A 13442-nucleotide genomic window follows, 5' to 3' on the forward strand; every position below is an offset into this window, starting at 1 on the left:
AATTATCTGGTACAGGCAGAGTTCTTGAGGAAAGGTGGGGTCAGTGGTGACCACAAGTCATGGTTAGCTAGTAAGCCAAGCCAAAGGTTTGTGGACACTTGCATTTTACTATAATGTACTTTGATAATGCAATAATAGGGGTAGATTTTGTCTCCCTCTGTGCTGAAGTATCAGTGGTTTTCCTGGAAAATTTAAACCTTTATAATCAATGTGATGTGGATTTCGAAAAGCAATTCTTTTATCACAACTGTCTAGCTCAGGGGTTCCCAATTTATTGTGGATGGAGATTATGAGAATGTAGTGCAACACAATCTAGAGGACCACAGGTTGGGAACCCCTGGGCTAGACCATGTTCATCCAGGCTACATGCACAAACATAATTCACTGAAAACTTCATTAGCAGGTCTGCTTAGAAGACAAAATGCAACTGTGTTTCTGTGGGATTGTTTCTGACCTCTGCAAAGACAAGGCCAGCACCTTATATTTGTCACTAACATTAGCACATGGTTCATAACAGTCAGACCTGTTGAGTATCCAATGGGGAAATAAGTGCAAGTGTAAAATTTATTGTTTAATAAACGTTTGTCAGGCTACCATTGATTCTTAATTCTGATAGCTCCTGCTTGCCTTGCTAAATCTGAATGAAGGATCAAAGGGAGCATACATTCACACCTATACACAACCAGCCTTTCAGCCTGCTGTTTTGCAGCTTACATGGAATGCTGACTTATCAGAAGACAAGCAAAGCAATGCAGATTGCTTTATCTTTCCCATGAGAGCACTGTATCACTTTAGCCTCCTATTGCCAACCTGATGTCTTAAACAGATTTGAGGACTGTGGTTCCCAAACATGTACATTGTCTACCACTTCTTCCTGATGTACAATGTACATACCTATCAAAGATGTTTGTCTGATGGCATGCAAACCAGGACAAATATGTTGTACACAACACATCAGGAAGTAACCACTGTGCTCAGCTTTAGAATAGTTTTATAAACCGGCTATTCTGCTTCTACCTGTTACGTATTCCTGGAGGTAGATTTCTTTTCCCAACATCAGTAGCTGGATTCATACAGGCAAACAATCGAAAATCTGGATGACGCACCAGGGGCTCTACAAGACAGAAAAACAACCAATTTTTATTTTAATGAGGGCAAGCAGAAATGAATCAATATATTTCAAAACAAGGTAGCATTGTCAGAGGCCAGATGGTTTCACGTTTTAGGCCTACTATGTACTATGCAATCCTATCTTTTACTTTTGAGAAAGATTTGTCATATTTGCATCACATCCACTCTCTAAGGGCCACAGGGTGACATAGTTGGGCTTCTTCCAATCGGCGTTCTCTCTAATTTTTTTCATCTGTACGCGGAATGAGTTTTTTTCTGGGTGGGAGTAGCAAGGCAATGTGTGCACACAGACATTCAGAACGGGGCTTTCCTGGTTCAACCTGAATGGGATCTAAAATTAACTGAGTGAACATTTAAAAAACCTTGTGAGTGCAGGCACATGCGCACGCCTTAGAGGGAATACTGCTTTCAATGTATCCATACAACAATCCTATGAGATACATTAAACCGAGTCAGTGCATGGTCCAATGTTATCCACAGAGCTTTATAACTAAATGGGGATTGAATCCCAATCTCCCCATCCAACTTTACAACTCGTTCTAATGTAGGTCAAATTAAGCTAATCAAATTTAAATGCAACAGGCTTTTTTTAAAAAATAGACAATTGTACAAAGTGCTCTGAGAAGGAACTTGGACACAACACCTTCAAAGCAAAACCACAAATGGTACAAAAAGCAGTGAAAGAGCAAATCTGGGAGTACAACAACCTCTTGGCTTTCAGAACCTCCAAGTAAAAGAGCCATGTTCTTATTGTTTCTTTGAGGCGGGTCCCACGATTGGTGAGACCCGCCGTAACGGGGTTTGCGGGGAGAGCAGGCTTAGCCCGCTCTCCCCGCAGACGATCCCTGCTGCAGCCCTGGGCGGCTGGATTGGCTGCCCACACGACTGCCGGCTCTGGCACGGAGCTGCTGGGGGCTGCGGGGATCCTGAAGTTCCAGCATGCTCTGCGCGAGCGTGCAGAGAATGCTGGAGAGACCCCTGAGCCGGGAGGCTGCTTTTTAGCCTCCCAGTTGGGGGTATCCCTCATGAGCTGCCGCGGCACGGAGCCATAGCGCTGCAACACATGATCCAAAAGCCTGGGTTAGCGGAGCGATTGCTCCGCTAACCTGGGCTTAGGGGAGGGATAATTAAGTGGGTGAGCCACTTAGGAGAAACCGTGTGGTTCTCGCAATCTGGAAAAATCAGGCTAGGTTCCCTTAACCCGATTTTGGCAGACCGTGAGAATAGCCTCTATGTATTTCCACTGAAACGTTATGATGCCTTAAAGCCTAAATATGCAGAAATCAAGTCAATCAGTCCTACCAACCAACTCAACTTCCCATATTAAAAACAAATATTACACACAACACAAGTAACAATGTTTAAAATCAAATCACACTTTTTCTCATTTTACTTAGCCCTATCCACCCCCAGCACAGTACCTCCAGTGACTGTTGCTGGTGTGTATCTGATGTTTCTTTTTTTGATTGTGAGCCCTTTGGGGACAGGGATCCATCTTATTTATTTATAATTTCTCTGTGTAAACCACCCACAGCCACTTTGGAAGGGCGGTATAGAAATTGAATGAATGAATGAATGAAAAAAATGTTGTACTCTAGTCACTTTGCACCTCTGCATTTTTTATCACCTTCATCCTTAAACCCATGATGATTTTGTTTCACTTCCCACGCTACTCTTACAAGTCCTTCATTTCCCATACTCAAAGACTGCTAGCTTTCTTAATACAGCCTACCAGCAAGTTCACAAAGTTCTAGCCCATGTTTTTATTACTCACCTAACTATACATATACATGTCAGTCATTTTTACTCTCAAAATACTAAATAAGCTGGCAGTTGTATTCTGCATTCACTAGCTACTATTTCAATAGTGCATGGATTATGCCATAAGGTAAATACAAGGCATACATCCACAGAGAAACATCAGCCAACCTATGTTTTCAGAGAAGTGCACACCAAACAATAAATCTTCCAGATGCCTCACACTTTTAAAACTATCATCCATCTTTCTGATTCCATTACAATGTATACATAAAAGTCTGAAGATATCAGTTTAAAGTCATTTGAGGACTGGTCTCCCAATGAAGATCTTCCTGAAGCATGCACTTGCTAACACTGAAAATCTTAAGACTGCAAAATCCAAAGAACAAAACTATAAACAGACCAAATTGTTGTCCCTATCCCTAACACTGTTCCCTCTAAGGCATCCGCACATATACATGCTCACAATTTATATGATGTCCGCTCAGTTAATTTAGATCCCGCTCAGGTTGAATCAGGAAGGCCCCACTCTGAATGCAGTTGAGCACACACTGCCTTGATACTGCTGCCCAGAACAAAACTCATTCCACACAGAGTTGAAAAAAATTAGAGGGACCACTGGTCCTTATGGGGTACTGCAGCTGAAAACAATCACTACAATCTCAATTTTATTATTACTGCTATGAATATATAATGCTTTTTAACAAAAGAGTTCTCAAAGCAGTTTAAAAAGAAATAAAATGATTCCCTGTCCCAAAAGGCCTCACAATCTATCTATTTTTACATGTATCAAGGAGCCCAGAATCTGGGCTAAACATGTTTATGTTTATTTCCACAACAATCCTGTGAAGCAAGTTAGGCTGATAGATAAGTGACAGGCCCAGAGTCACCCAGTGAGTTTCACGGCTGAATGGGGATTTGAACTCTGGTCTCCCTGTTCCTAGTCCAACATGCTAACCACTAAAACACCAAGCACTGAGAGGTGCTGCCCTGGGGCTGGATAGGGCCAGTTGCTCTCCCCCTGCAAAATGTAAGTGAATCACCACTTTTAAAAAGGTGCCTCTTTGCTCAGTTAGCAATTTATTTTAAAATACACTCTTATGAGAAATACTGTATTGTCAAAGAGCAACTCTCTCTAGTAACACATGATGTTGTTGTTGTTGTTAGTCTATGTGGTGGATCTTTTTAATGCAATTAGTTTTGCATCTAAAAAAAGATGGCTTGCTTTAATGTTTACGTATATTCTGTTGTGAGCTGCCTTAGATAACCTTTTTTGAGCAGAAAAGTGGCATATGAATTGTAAAATAAATAAAATACCTGTGTCTCCTCTGTCTAGCAATACCAGTGAGCCAGATAATCCTTCAAGTAAACCACTTAAACATTCTAATGTCTCTGCTGCAGCCAAGTTAATCTCATCTAACAGAATCCATTCTCCTTTCTTCACAGCTTGTGCCAGCGTTCCCTAAAAACAAGTTCAGAACAGAAGGAGAGCACATGTGAATCAAGAATCTCTTGTTGCCCCCAAAATGGATCAAGTGAACTGGGGGCAAATAACTGTAGTGTGGTGAAGCTGGACCCTATCTCTCTGATACCATTTACTGAGCACATGAAAAACACAAACATTGCACCCTGCTTTCACCTTACTGTCAGAGTTTAAAATACTGGTAACCTTTTTTGGAGTGTTTCTAGCTTTGTCCAAACCCTCTGTAACAGGAACTTTCCTTTCTACCGTGGGTTCCTTCTTTCTGGCTTGCCATAAGAACTGTGCCCTCTCTCCACCCCGTTTGGCCAGAGGCAGTAAGGAGCCCCCTACACAGGACTGTGAAGTGCAACCTAGGCAGGCTGAGGTGATCTGTCAATCCTCTTCAAAGGAGGAAAGAAGAAGAGATAAGGGCTGATGAAAATATTAAGGCTGTGTGATGTGGGACACAAGCACATCGGAGTCCACCTCAGCGACTCCTATGCATTGGAGCCCAAAAAGTCAAGACGACTCAAGCCTCGTGGTGTCTGAAAATAAATAAGTCTGACTCCTGTTCCTGGATTTTATATCTTGGAGCCAAAAATAAAAGAAATATCTAAAAAATGAAACTGCCATGTACAAGACGCCCACCTCTACAAATGCAAAGACTAGAGCATTTTCTGTCATCTTCATCTGCTGTTGAGCGTGAGTCAATCGAATACCAAGTTCTTCCCACTTTTCCTTTAATGGTGAGCCTACATAAACAAAGGCAAGTTAGTGATCACAGTAAATGACAATGAGATTTATGAAGGCATAGCAATGATTCTGCATAGCACAAAACACATTTGAATTTCAAACAGAAGCCATTATGAACATTACTCGAATTTTGCAAATCAGGGAGAATGAAGTAAGCGAATTCAAGTAATTGAATTAAGTAATCAGAAATCAAAACAGAGAACTGTTCAAATGGGAACTTTTAGACTAGTGCTTTTACCTTTTGAAATCCTACTATCAGAGCAAGTACATGAAAATGCATTTACCAATTTGAGGTTATGAGATATGACACCAAAAATATTTAAGACCCGAGTAATGTGAAGTTATCCAAACCTTTTGTTTTAATAACCTGCTTTCCATTAAACCAATGAACAACTACAGCTCCAGTAATTTTCAACTGTCTCTAACACACTTTATTTATTAAAACATCTCTGGGTGGTTTACAACAGAATAAAAACAAAGTAAAACATTCGTTAAGACAAAAACGGGGAAGGGGGGGAACACATTACAACAATTGAAAAATTTTAAAATAATATTTTAAAACAGCATTAAAACCATTAAAACAACATTAATTAAAAGCCTGGGTGAAGAGATGTGTTTTTAAAGACTTTTTAAAAAGCTGTCAGAGATAGGGAGGCTCTTATTTCACTAGGGAGCGCATTCCAAAGCCTCAGGGCAGCAGTGGAGAAGGCCCGTCCCTGAGTGGCCAGCAGACGAGCCAGTGGCAGCTGCAGATGGACCTCTCCAGCAGATCTCAGTGGGCGGTAGGGTTCATGATGAAGAAGGTGTTCTCTTAAATACCCAGGGCCCAAACTGTTTAGGGCTTTATAGGTTATAACCAGCTCCTTGTATTTTGCCCAGAAACATATCGGCAGCCAGTGTAGCTCCTTCAGTACAGGAATTATATGTTCTCTCTGAGATGACCTAGCGACCAGCCTGGCTGCCACATTCTAGAGAAACTGTAGTTTCCGGACTACATACATGGGCAGCCCCACATAGAGCGCATTACAGCAATCCAGTCTGGAGGTTACCAGCAGATCTACTACTGTTTTGAGGTCGTTCACCTCAAGAAATGGAAGCAGCTGGCGTATCAGCTGAAGCTGATAGAAGGCACTTCTGACAACCGCCTCAACCGGGGAGACCAGGGAGAGACTCAGATCCAGAAGCAACCCTAGGCTGCGTATCTGTTCCTTCTGGGGAAGTGTGACCCCATCCAGAACAGGGAGATCAAAATCATCTCTCGAGTTCCGACCCCACACAATGAGTACCTCCGTCTTATCTGGATTCAGTCTCAGTTTGTTATCCCTCATCCAGCCCATCACCGACTCCAGGCAGGCATTTAGGGAGGGTTATGATGATGCTGACATGGAGAAATAGATTTGGGTGTCATCAGCATACTGATAACACCCTGCACCAAATCTCCTGATGATCTCTCCCAGCGGTTTCATGTAGATATTAAACAACATCGGAGACAATATGGAGCCCTGGAGAACACCATACTTAAGCTCATATTTCGAAGAGCAACAATCTCCAATCGACACCATCTGGAACCTGCCCAAGAGGTAGGAGCTGAACCACTGCAGAGCAGTGCCTCCAACTCCCAACCCCCGCAGACGCTCCAGAAGGATACTATGGTCGATAGTATCGAAAGCCGCCAAGAGGTCCAGAAGGACCAACAGAGTCACACTTCCTCTGTCAATTCCCAAATGGAGATCATCCATCAGGCCGAACAAGGCAGTCTCCACCCCATAGCCAGCTCGAAAGCCAGTTTGAAATGGGTCAAGATAATCCATTTCATCCAAGACTATCTGGAGCTGGGAGGCCACCACCCTCTCAACTACCTTGCCCAGCCACGGGAGATTGGAGACAGGCCTGTAGTTGTTCAAGTCCGAGGGATCCACTGACACTCTAACAGGTATCCTGGTAAGGGAAATGTTATCCTTATAGACCACAGCCACTCCACCTTCCCACCCATGGTCCCTCACCCGCTCCTCAACAGAGTAGCCTGGAGGAAGAAGCTGGGACCACACTGGGCCCCCAGCCTCCCCCAGCCAGGTCTCTGTAATACATACCAGGTCGACACCTTCATCCAGAATCAAATCATGGATGGTTTCTGATTTGTTCTCAACCGACCTGGCATTACAGAGGAGCAAGGTGATCAGCACTGCTCCCCAAGGTCAAAGAGCTAGCAGGACAACAGGAAGGGGAAACAGCTATTAGATTTCCAAGTCCCCTTCCCCTGTAATGGCCCGCTGAACTGCCAACGTTAGTTCTTCTGTTCCCCAGCATGACCGGAATGGCCACCCCACAGTCAGTGGACATGCCCCGTCTCCCCATCTCCAGTTCAGTCCAGACACATTCTAAGATTATCTCACCCAGGACAAATAAAAACAGAAGCTCCACTATTAAATGCGCCCCCCCCCCCAATATATAAATACCTAGGCCAAGAGACCTGGCCCAAAACTTGCATAGCTTTGCACTGTTCAAACAAACAAAACAAAAAAACAGCCAAAAAGCAAGGCCAGTTACAAAGCAGCATATACACAATATTTTGCTCTCTCATTCTCCATCTTAGGATCTACTGCACTTTTCTTTGTCTTCTTCTCTTTCCCTCCCCCTCACTATAAAAAACTAGTGAAGTTACTCTTTTCAGTTGAAATCTAGCTTGGATCAACACTCCCTTTCCACCCATAATCATCCTCTGTACTTAATGGGTATTTATAAACAACCTTATATTTATACTTCTATCTTTTGTTCATTAGAAAGTTCAGGGAGATTTATATGGTGCTCCAAATTATCTCTCATGCAGGCACTAATCAAGCTGACCTCCACTAAGCTTCAACAGAACTACAATATCAGGTGCCACACAACTTAATATACTACTTTAGCATACATCACAGAAGTTCTGGATTTTTTTTAATTGTCGGGTACACATTCTTCTTATTTTAATGATCCATCGCACCTCTCAGATCTCTTAGAGGTAGATGCTTACTGGGGTATGATGGAGCCAATGTTAAGCACTTTAAGTCTCACTGATCACAACTTAAGCCTTAAGCATTTAAATCTCTGCCAATGAAATCAATGAATCTTACAAGTGCATAAACTTCACTGAATGGTGCTCCATATGGTCGATATTAAAAAGAAATGAACTCTTAATGGTTGAAGGATTTTACAGTTAAAGTCTTACCAGATTCCTTTGCTTCCTTATTCATGGCAGATTTATGTACATGTTGCATCAGTTTAAGAAGATCGTGCCAGCGTTTCTGCCTGTAACACGTTTGAATGTGCCCCAAGAAAGTCTGGTTTTGCTTTCTGGAAAATGTCTGTGCAAAAAGCTCCTCAAAAGACTCTCGCAAGGGCAACCAAATTAGTTTGTTATCCACTGGCTTATAGCTATAAGAAAGTAAGAATAAATTGATATCTCTTATAAATGCATGTGGCAAAGTCAGCCTCTCAAAGTCAAAGAAGTTATTTAGAAAATTAGAGTTGAGCTGAAACCAGGGGACCTGTTTTGTGAACAAGTTTTCCTTGGTAAAGCATCTTTTCCCTATTTTGTTGCTTTCTCAGGAGCATGCACAAAACATGGTGAAAATATTGCACTGAATATGCACATCATCCCCCCCCACCCCGCATGCTTCAACCTCTCTATGGAGACAACTACGCTCAACTGCCCAGTTACTGTTGTCCTTTTCCAGTAACTTTTTAAACTGTTTGCCGCCCGCATCAGCTGCTGATTCAGTGCAGATCTGACTGCATGAATACATTATCATTAAGAGCCTCTTATACTAACATGGACAAATGTCTCTTATAGCCAAATTCAGGCTCCAAATCATTTCATCCCCTTAGTGATGTAATTGGAAACATTATGTTCTCACAGTTCTGGAAAGCAGAAGGCAGTTTTTTGTTTTTTTAAGTAATGCCAAAGGAGCAGCTGATCAGGGCTGCAATCAGCAGCAAACTGAGAGGAAATGGATGAAAAATGGCGGGTGTTTGAGAAACTTTGCCCATCCAATATATAGCACAAGTATTTGAGTCCATTGAAGATGCAGAACAACAGAGTAAAATATAGATTATGAAATAATGGGATTTTTGTTTCACAATTCTATGTGATATAGCACACAGAACACACTTCTTCAGTGCATATATTTTATTGATTGGTTGATTGCATATATAATACACACAGTACTGTTCTAATGATACCAAGGCCTATCACCATTATTTTCACTAGAGAATAATTCGATAACTATACAAACTAAACTTGTCATTTAATAAAGTTTTTAATCCATCCATAAATCTAATGATGTATCTATACTAAAGCACAGCTGCTTCAGTATGAACTCTGCTTGCCTGTATAAAAAGGACAGTACAAGCAGGGGCTAGACATATCCAGACCCTAGCCAATTCTGCAGAAGTATGTCCCACCCAAGTAAACAGTGTGCCAGCTTTGTTAAGTAAAATCTGTAGTAGCATGTATGGCATTTGTCAAGAGCAATAAATCAAATTATTAACCACTCACCCTCCTAGCAGATCTGCGGTATCACTCTGCTGATTCATATTGATAACCCTCAAATGGTGACCTTGAAACAAACACAAAACACTGAATCACTACCCAAATCACTTCTAGAATCTTTGTAGAAGTTATCATGATCATACTGTATTTACCTGTAATATGGGCCAGGTATTGAACAGTAGATGTTTTGCCTGTTCCTGTTTCACCCACCAATAGTACAGGTTCTCCTTTGTCAACACACACAGCAAGCTGCTCAATGAGCACTGAAGATGGGCGAGTGGGTGCAAAAGTCTGCCTTTTCCTGTCAATACATGAAGGGGTAAAATGCTTGGTGGGCATTAGTGAAACTTTACATCTGTGTCACCTGAAAACATATTTGATTCACTAATTTCACCAATAAATTCTCTGTCCAGGTTTCCCAAAAAAAATTAACAACAACAATATTTAAGTATTTTTGTATAACCCCAGCTGTATGGGCAGTAAAACTCCACAAACTTACAGAAATACTGTGAAGTACTCCGATTCTAAACCATCAACAATACCTTTGCACAAGAAGTGTATGCGTCCGAAAGAGCTGGACTCTCCCCACTGAGACTTCTTGCTCCCCTATCACAATTTCTGGCTTATAAAGTTGACAGTAATATTCAGCCTATAGAAAGAAAGCATACATGTTGAACTCTGCTTATTAAAATGAAGATGTAATCCTATATAGCATGGGGCAATCTGGTATAACTGACTATTGAGACATACTGGCTGGGAGCCTAAGAACTACTTTAGGCTAGCTGTTTTTGAAAGACAGGTCTCCATGCCATCACTCAAACTGCTTTTGCCAACTACTCAGTTTCAAGAGCCATTTGACAAAGGGAGCTGCTGTTCAAGCAATACAAATTCAAGGGCTTCCTTGGGAACACCAAACCAGTTGCATAGTTCTTTGAATTATGCACTGTGCTTAGCCATTATTCAAAAGTAGAAGAGTAGAAAAAAAGTGTGGCAAAAAAACCAAATAGCTACCTTTCCCCAGAAGGAAGGAAAGGTGAGGCTCTAAAAGATATGTGAGGGAATTTCAAGCTTTAATTACCCTTGGGAGGCCAAATAATGTAAATCCAACTTGACTTACACAACTATATAAACAATACTATGTCAACTTTTTCATCTACCTTATGCTTGGAAATGTTCAATTTGCTTCCAATTACTTCTGCCATTTTCAGTCTACTGCCTTGCTTGGATAACATAGCTGTAAAACAGTCCAGTGCCTGCCAGTGGGAAAACATATACACATTTCCAATTAATCTGATTTTAAAACAAAGAAGATTCTCTTGGCATAAATACTTGAACCCACTTCTAAATTTCCTACAATACATCCCTTAGTGATGAACACAAAAGACGACCAGTTTGGATGTTTGAAACGCTCATCATACTGTGTATCCTTGGTGATGCAGCCATATGGAGAAAGCAACATCTGGCATGGCATGGCTCCTGCAACAGTGCCACTTCCTATAGCGATTCATGTGACCACACTAGCATACATCACCACTGAGAAGTTCTGCTTCTCACTGGGTCAAGAAGTACTACTTCTATGGAGCTAGATCCCCAAAGACTGATTTTCAAATCTGAACAAGCGAATTCAGCTTTGTTTCTTTCCCATTAAATAGGTCATAGTCACACTCAGAGAACAGGTTGATTCATACCTCATGAAAAATATTCAGGGCAGTAGAGGGAGAAGAACTATCAAAGTTGTAAGCAATCCTGTTGCACCAATTCAACAAGTCCCTAAAAGAAGAAGTGTTGTGAATTAGCTGAACAGCAGGCCTTACATTTTCCACTTTCCACCTGCACACTACTAAAGCTCCAGTCTTGCTCCATTAATTACTCAGTATGAAAAAAGAAAAAGAACACCAGCTCATCACATTTTCATTCAATTAACGTCTTCTCACAAGGAATTTAAATTAAGGCCAAGGGCAAATAGCCTCCAAAACATCAGGGAGCAGTTGTCCAAAGATAATTTGCCTCCCACAAACCAAAATATCACCAGGTTAATTGCATAATAAAATACCTCAGAGATAATTCTCTGCCCTCTAAGCTTGGCCTTTTGTCTTCTATTAAGCGTGATGTGCCTTCAGTTAAGTTCTCATCTTCTACAATGCTGTTTTCTGATAGATGCTTATCACCAGTAAGCTGAATGTAGATGTCTAATAGGCAATCTGTTATTGTGACAAGTTTAGGAAAAGTCCTCTGAAGAATCTGAAAGAGGAAACCACCAGCTAATAAGAAAATATTTACTAATGTTTCAAGACTTACAGAGTTCAGTACACTTTCATCCAATGCAGACATGAAACATAAACATGTTCAGAGACAATTTCTACTGATTTCATAAAATCTAGTAGTATGGGCAGGTTTGAACAATCTTACCAGCTATGCAAGTTGAGAGCAGGACTGAGAATGCCAATCCAGTCTACTGGGTATGACAGATGTGGCATATTAAATCTTGCTTGCATGGGCCCAATCTGCACAGTAGATTCTCAAACATTATGCAGGATACCAACCACGCCGTTTGCACCAACGTAAGGTGAATGTTTATCAGGTAAGTGCTCTTCAAATAAAATGGCCCCACATGTATATGTGATGGGCCAAGAAGCAGGACCCGCACTTCTAATGGGCAGGGCACCCAAAGCCACAACTGAGCTGTGGTAAATGGGAGGTTTACACTGTAAGCCTCCTAAAGGAAAATCTTGCTTCTTCTCACTGACAATTCACTGAAGTGTAATACTCTTGTTTATCCAGAGCTTGCTTTGATCAACAAAAGTTACAATACTTGGCCTTTGCCAAATGCTGTTAAGCAAATTGGAAAATAACTTCAGGTTATTTGCCTCTCCACACAGTTCAGCTACACCAGTTGCTTCTGAAGATCCAAAAGCACACCAATTTGAAAACAATTTGCTGAATTCATACTGTAGTTGCTGAATTTTAGTTCTAGTTCCGGGTTAAGATGAGCTAATACCACTCCAAAGGCAACAAAGTGATACACCCGACTTGCAAACTAAAGTGGTAGTCAAGAAAGAAATACTTTTTCTGCACATTCAAGCTGGTCCCAAATAACTCATTTATGCACAGGCAAGTGAACTGCCCATGCAGCCAGAGTTTTGAAAATTTCTCTGAGGCAGCTTTCATAACTCAAGCAGCAAGATGCTATTAGAAACTCAGCAATGGTTTTACCTCTTCATAAGCAGGAGCAGATAATTTCAAAGAAAGTTTTAGCCATACACACAGTTCGCTAAAGTGCATATTACTTTTGGCTCACAGACATAGTTTCCATACTTTTTCTGAACATTGCAAATGTTTTTTCAGTGTTCTTCAAAAAGTAGCATCAAAAGTAAACACTAGTTTGTAACCAAAGAAAGTTAGTCATGACTAAGCTCTATCGAAACCAGCAAGACAAGTTCGTTGTGACTAACTTGCACCACATTAATTTCCACTGGCCTTAGGCATGCCTTGCTTTGATAAAATTCCCAGAGCCAGTCATTAATTTTTTTTAAAACCCAATATTTGAACAAGCTGTTCTAGCAAGAACAAATCTGCCTACTTTCCGTTCATTATCGCTACAACTGGCCTAAACTTAGTTGAAACTGAGGTCCACAAGTTAGACTTCTTGCGCCTCAAATGTTCATGCATCCACCATCTTGGATTGGGAAGGATGACATCATTACAAACAACACCACTGAGGTGTCCCTGTGTGGCACTCACTACAACTGTACCAAGTTTGGTTCAAAATTGGTTACAGTCCACAAGTTAGTGCACTCGCACCCCAATAGT

The 13442-nt window shown here is 41.3% G+C and overlaps 1 protein-coding gene across 3 annotated transcripts in view; it reads right to left on the reverse strand.

The window, feature by feature from the left end:
- The window catches only part of MDN1 (midasin AAA ATPase 1), a 211576-nt gene that overhangs the window by 171152 nt on the left and 26982 nt on the right, over positions 1-13442 (reverse strand). For all 3 annotated transcript variants that reach the window (XM_053287391.1, XM_053287389.1, XM_053287388.1), the window contains exons 10-19: positions 11686-11873; positions 11321-11402; positions 10790-10885; positions 10175-10281; positions 9785-9933; positions 9639-9699; positions 8310-8515; positions 5000-5103; positions 4207-4351; positions 1018-1114 (exon numbers count right to left, since the gene is read on the reverse strand). In XM_053287391.1, the coding sequence (XP_053143366.1) occupies positions 1018-1114; positions 4207-4351; positions 5000-5103; positions 8310-8515; positions 9639-9699; positions 9785-9933; positions 10175-10281; positions 10790-10885; positions 11321-11402; positions 11686-11873 (1235 nt within the window). The remainder of the gene's footprint in view (positions 1-1017; positions 1115-4206; positions 4352-4999; positions 5104-8309; positions 8516-9638; positions 9700-9784; positions 9934-10174; positions 10282-10789; positions 10886-11320; positions 11403-11685; positions 11874-13442) is intronic.

Source organism: Hemicordylus capensis, chromosome 1, assembly GCF_027244095.1.
Source record: "Hemicordylus capensis ecotype Gifberg chromosome 1, rHemCap1.1.pri, whole genome shotgun sequence".
Taxonomy (NCBI): Eukaryota; Metazoa; Chordata; class Lepidosauria; order Squamata; family Cordylidae; genus Hemicordylus; species Hemicordylus capensis.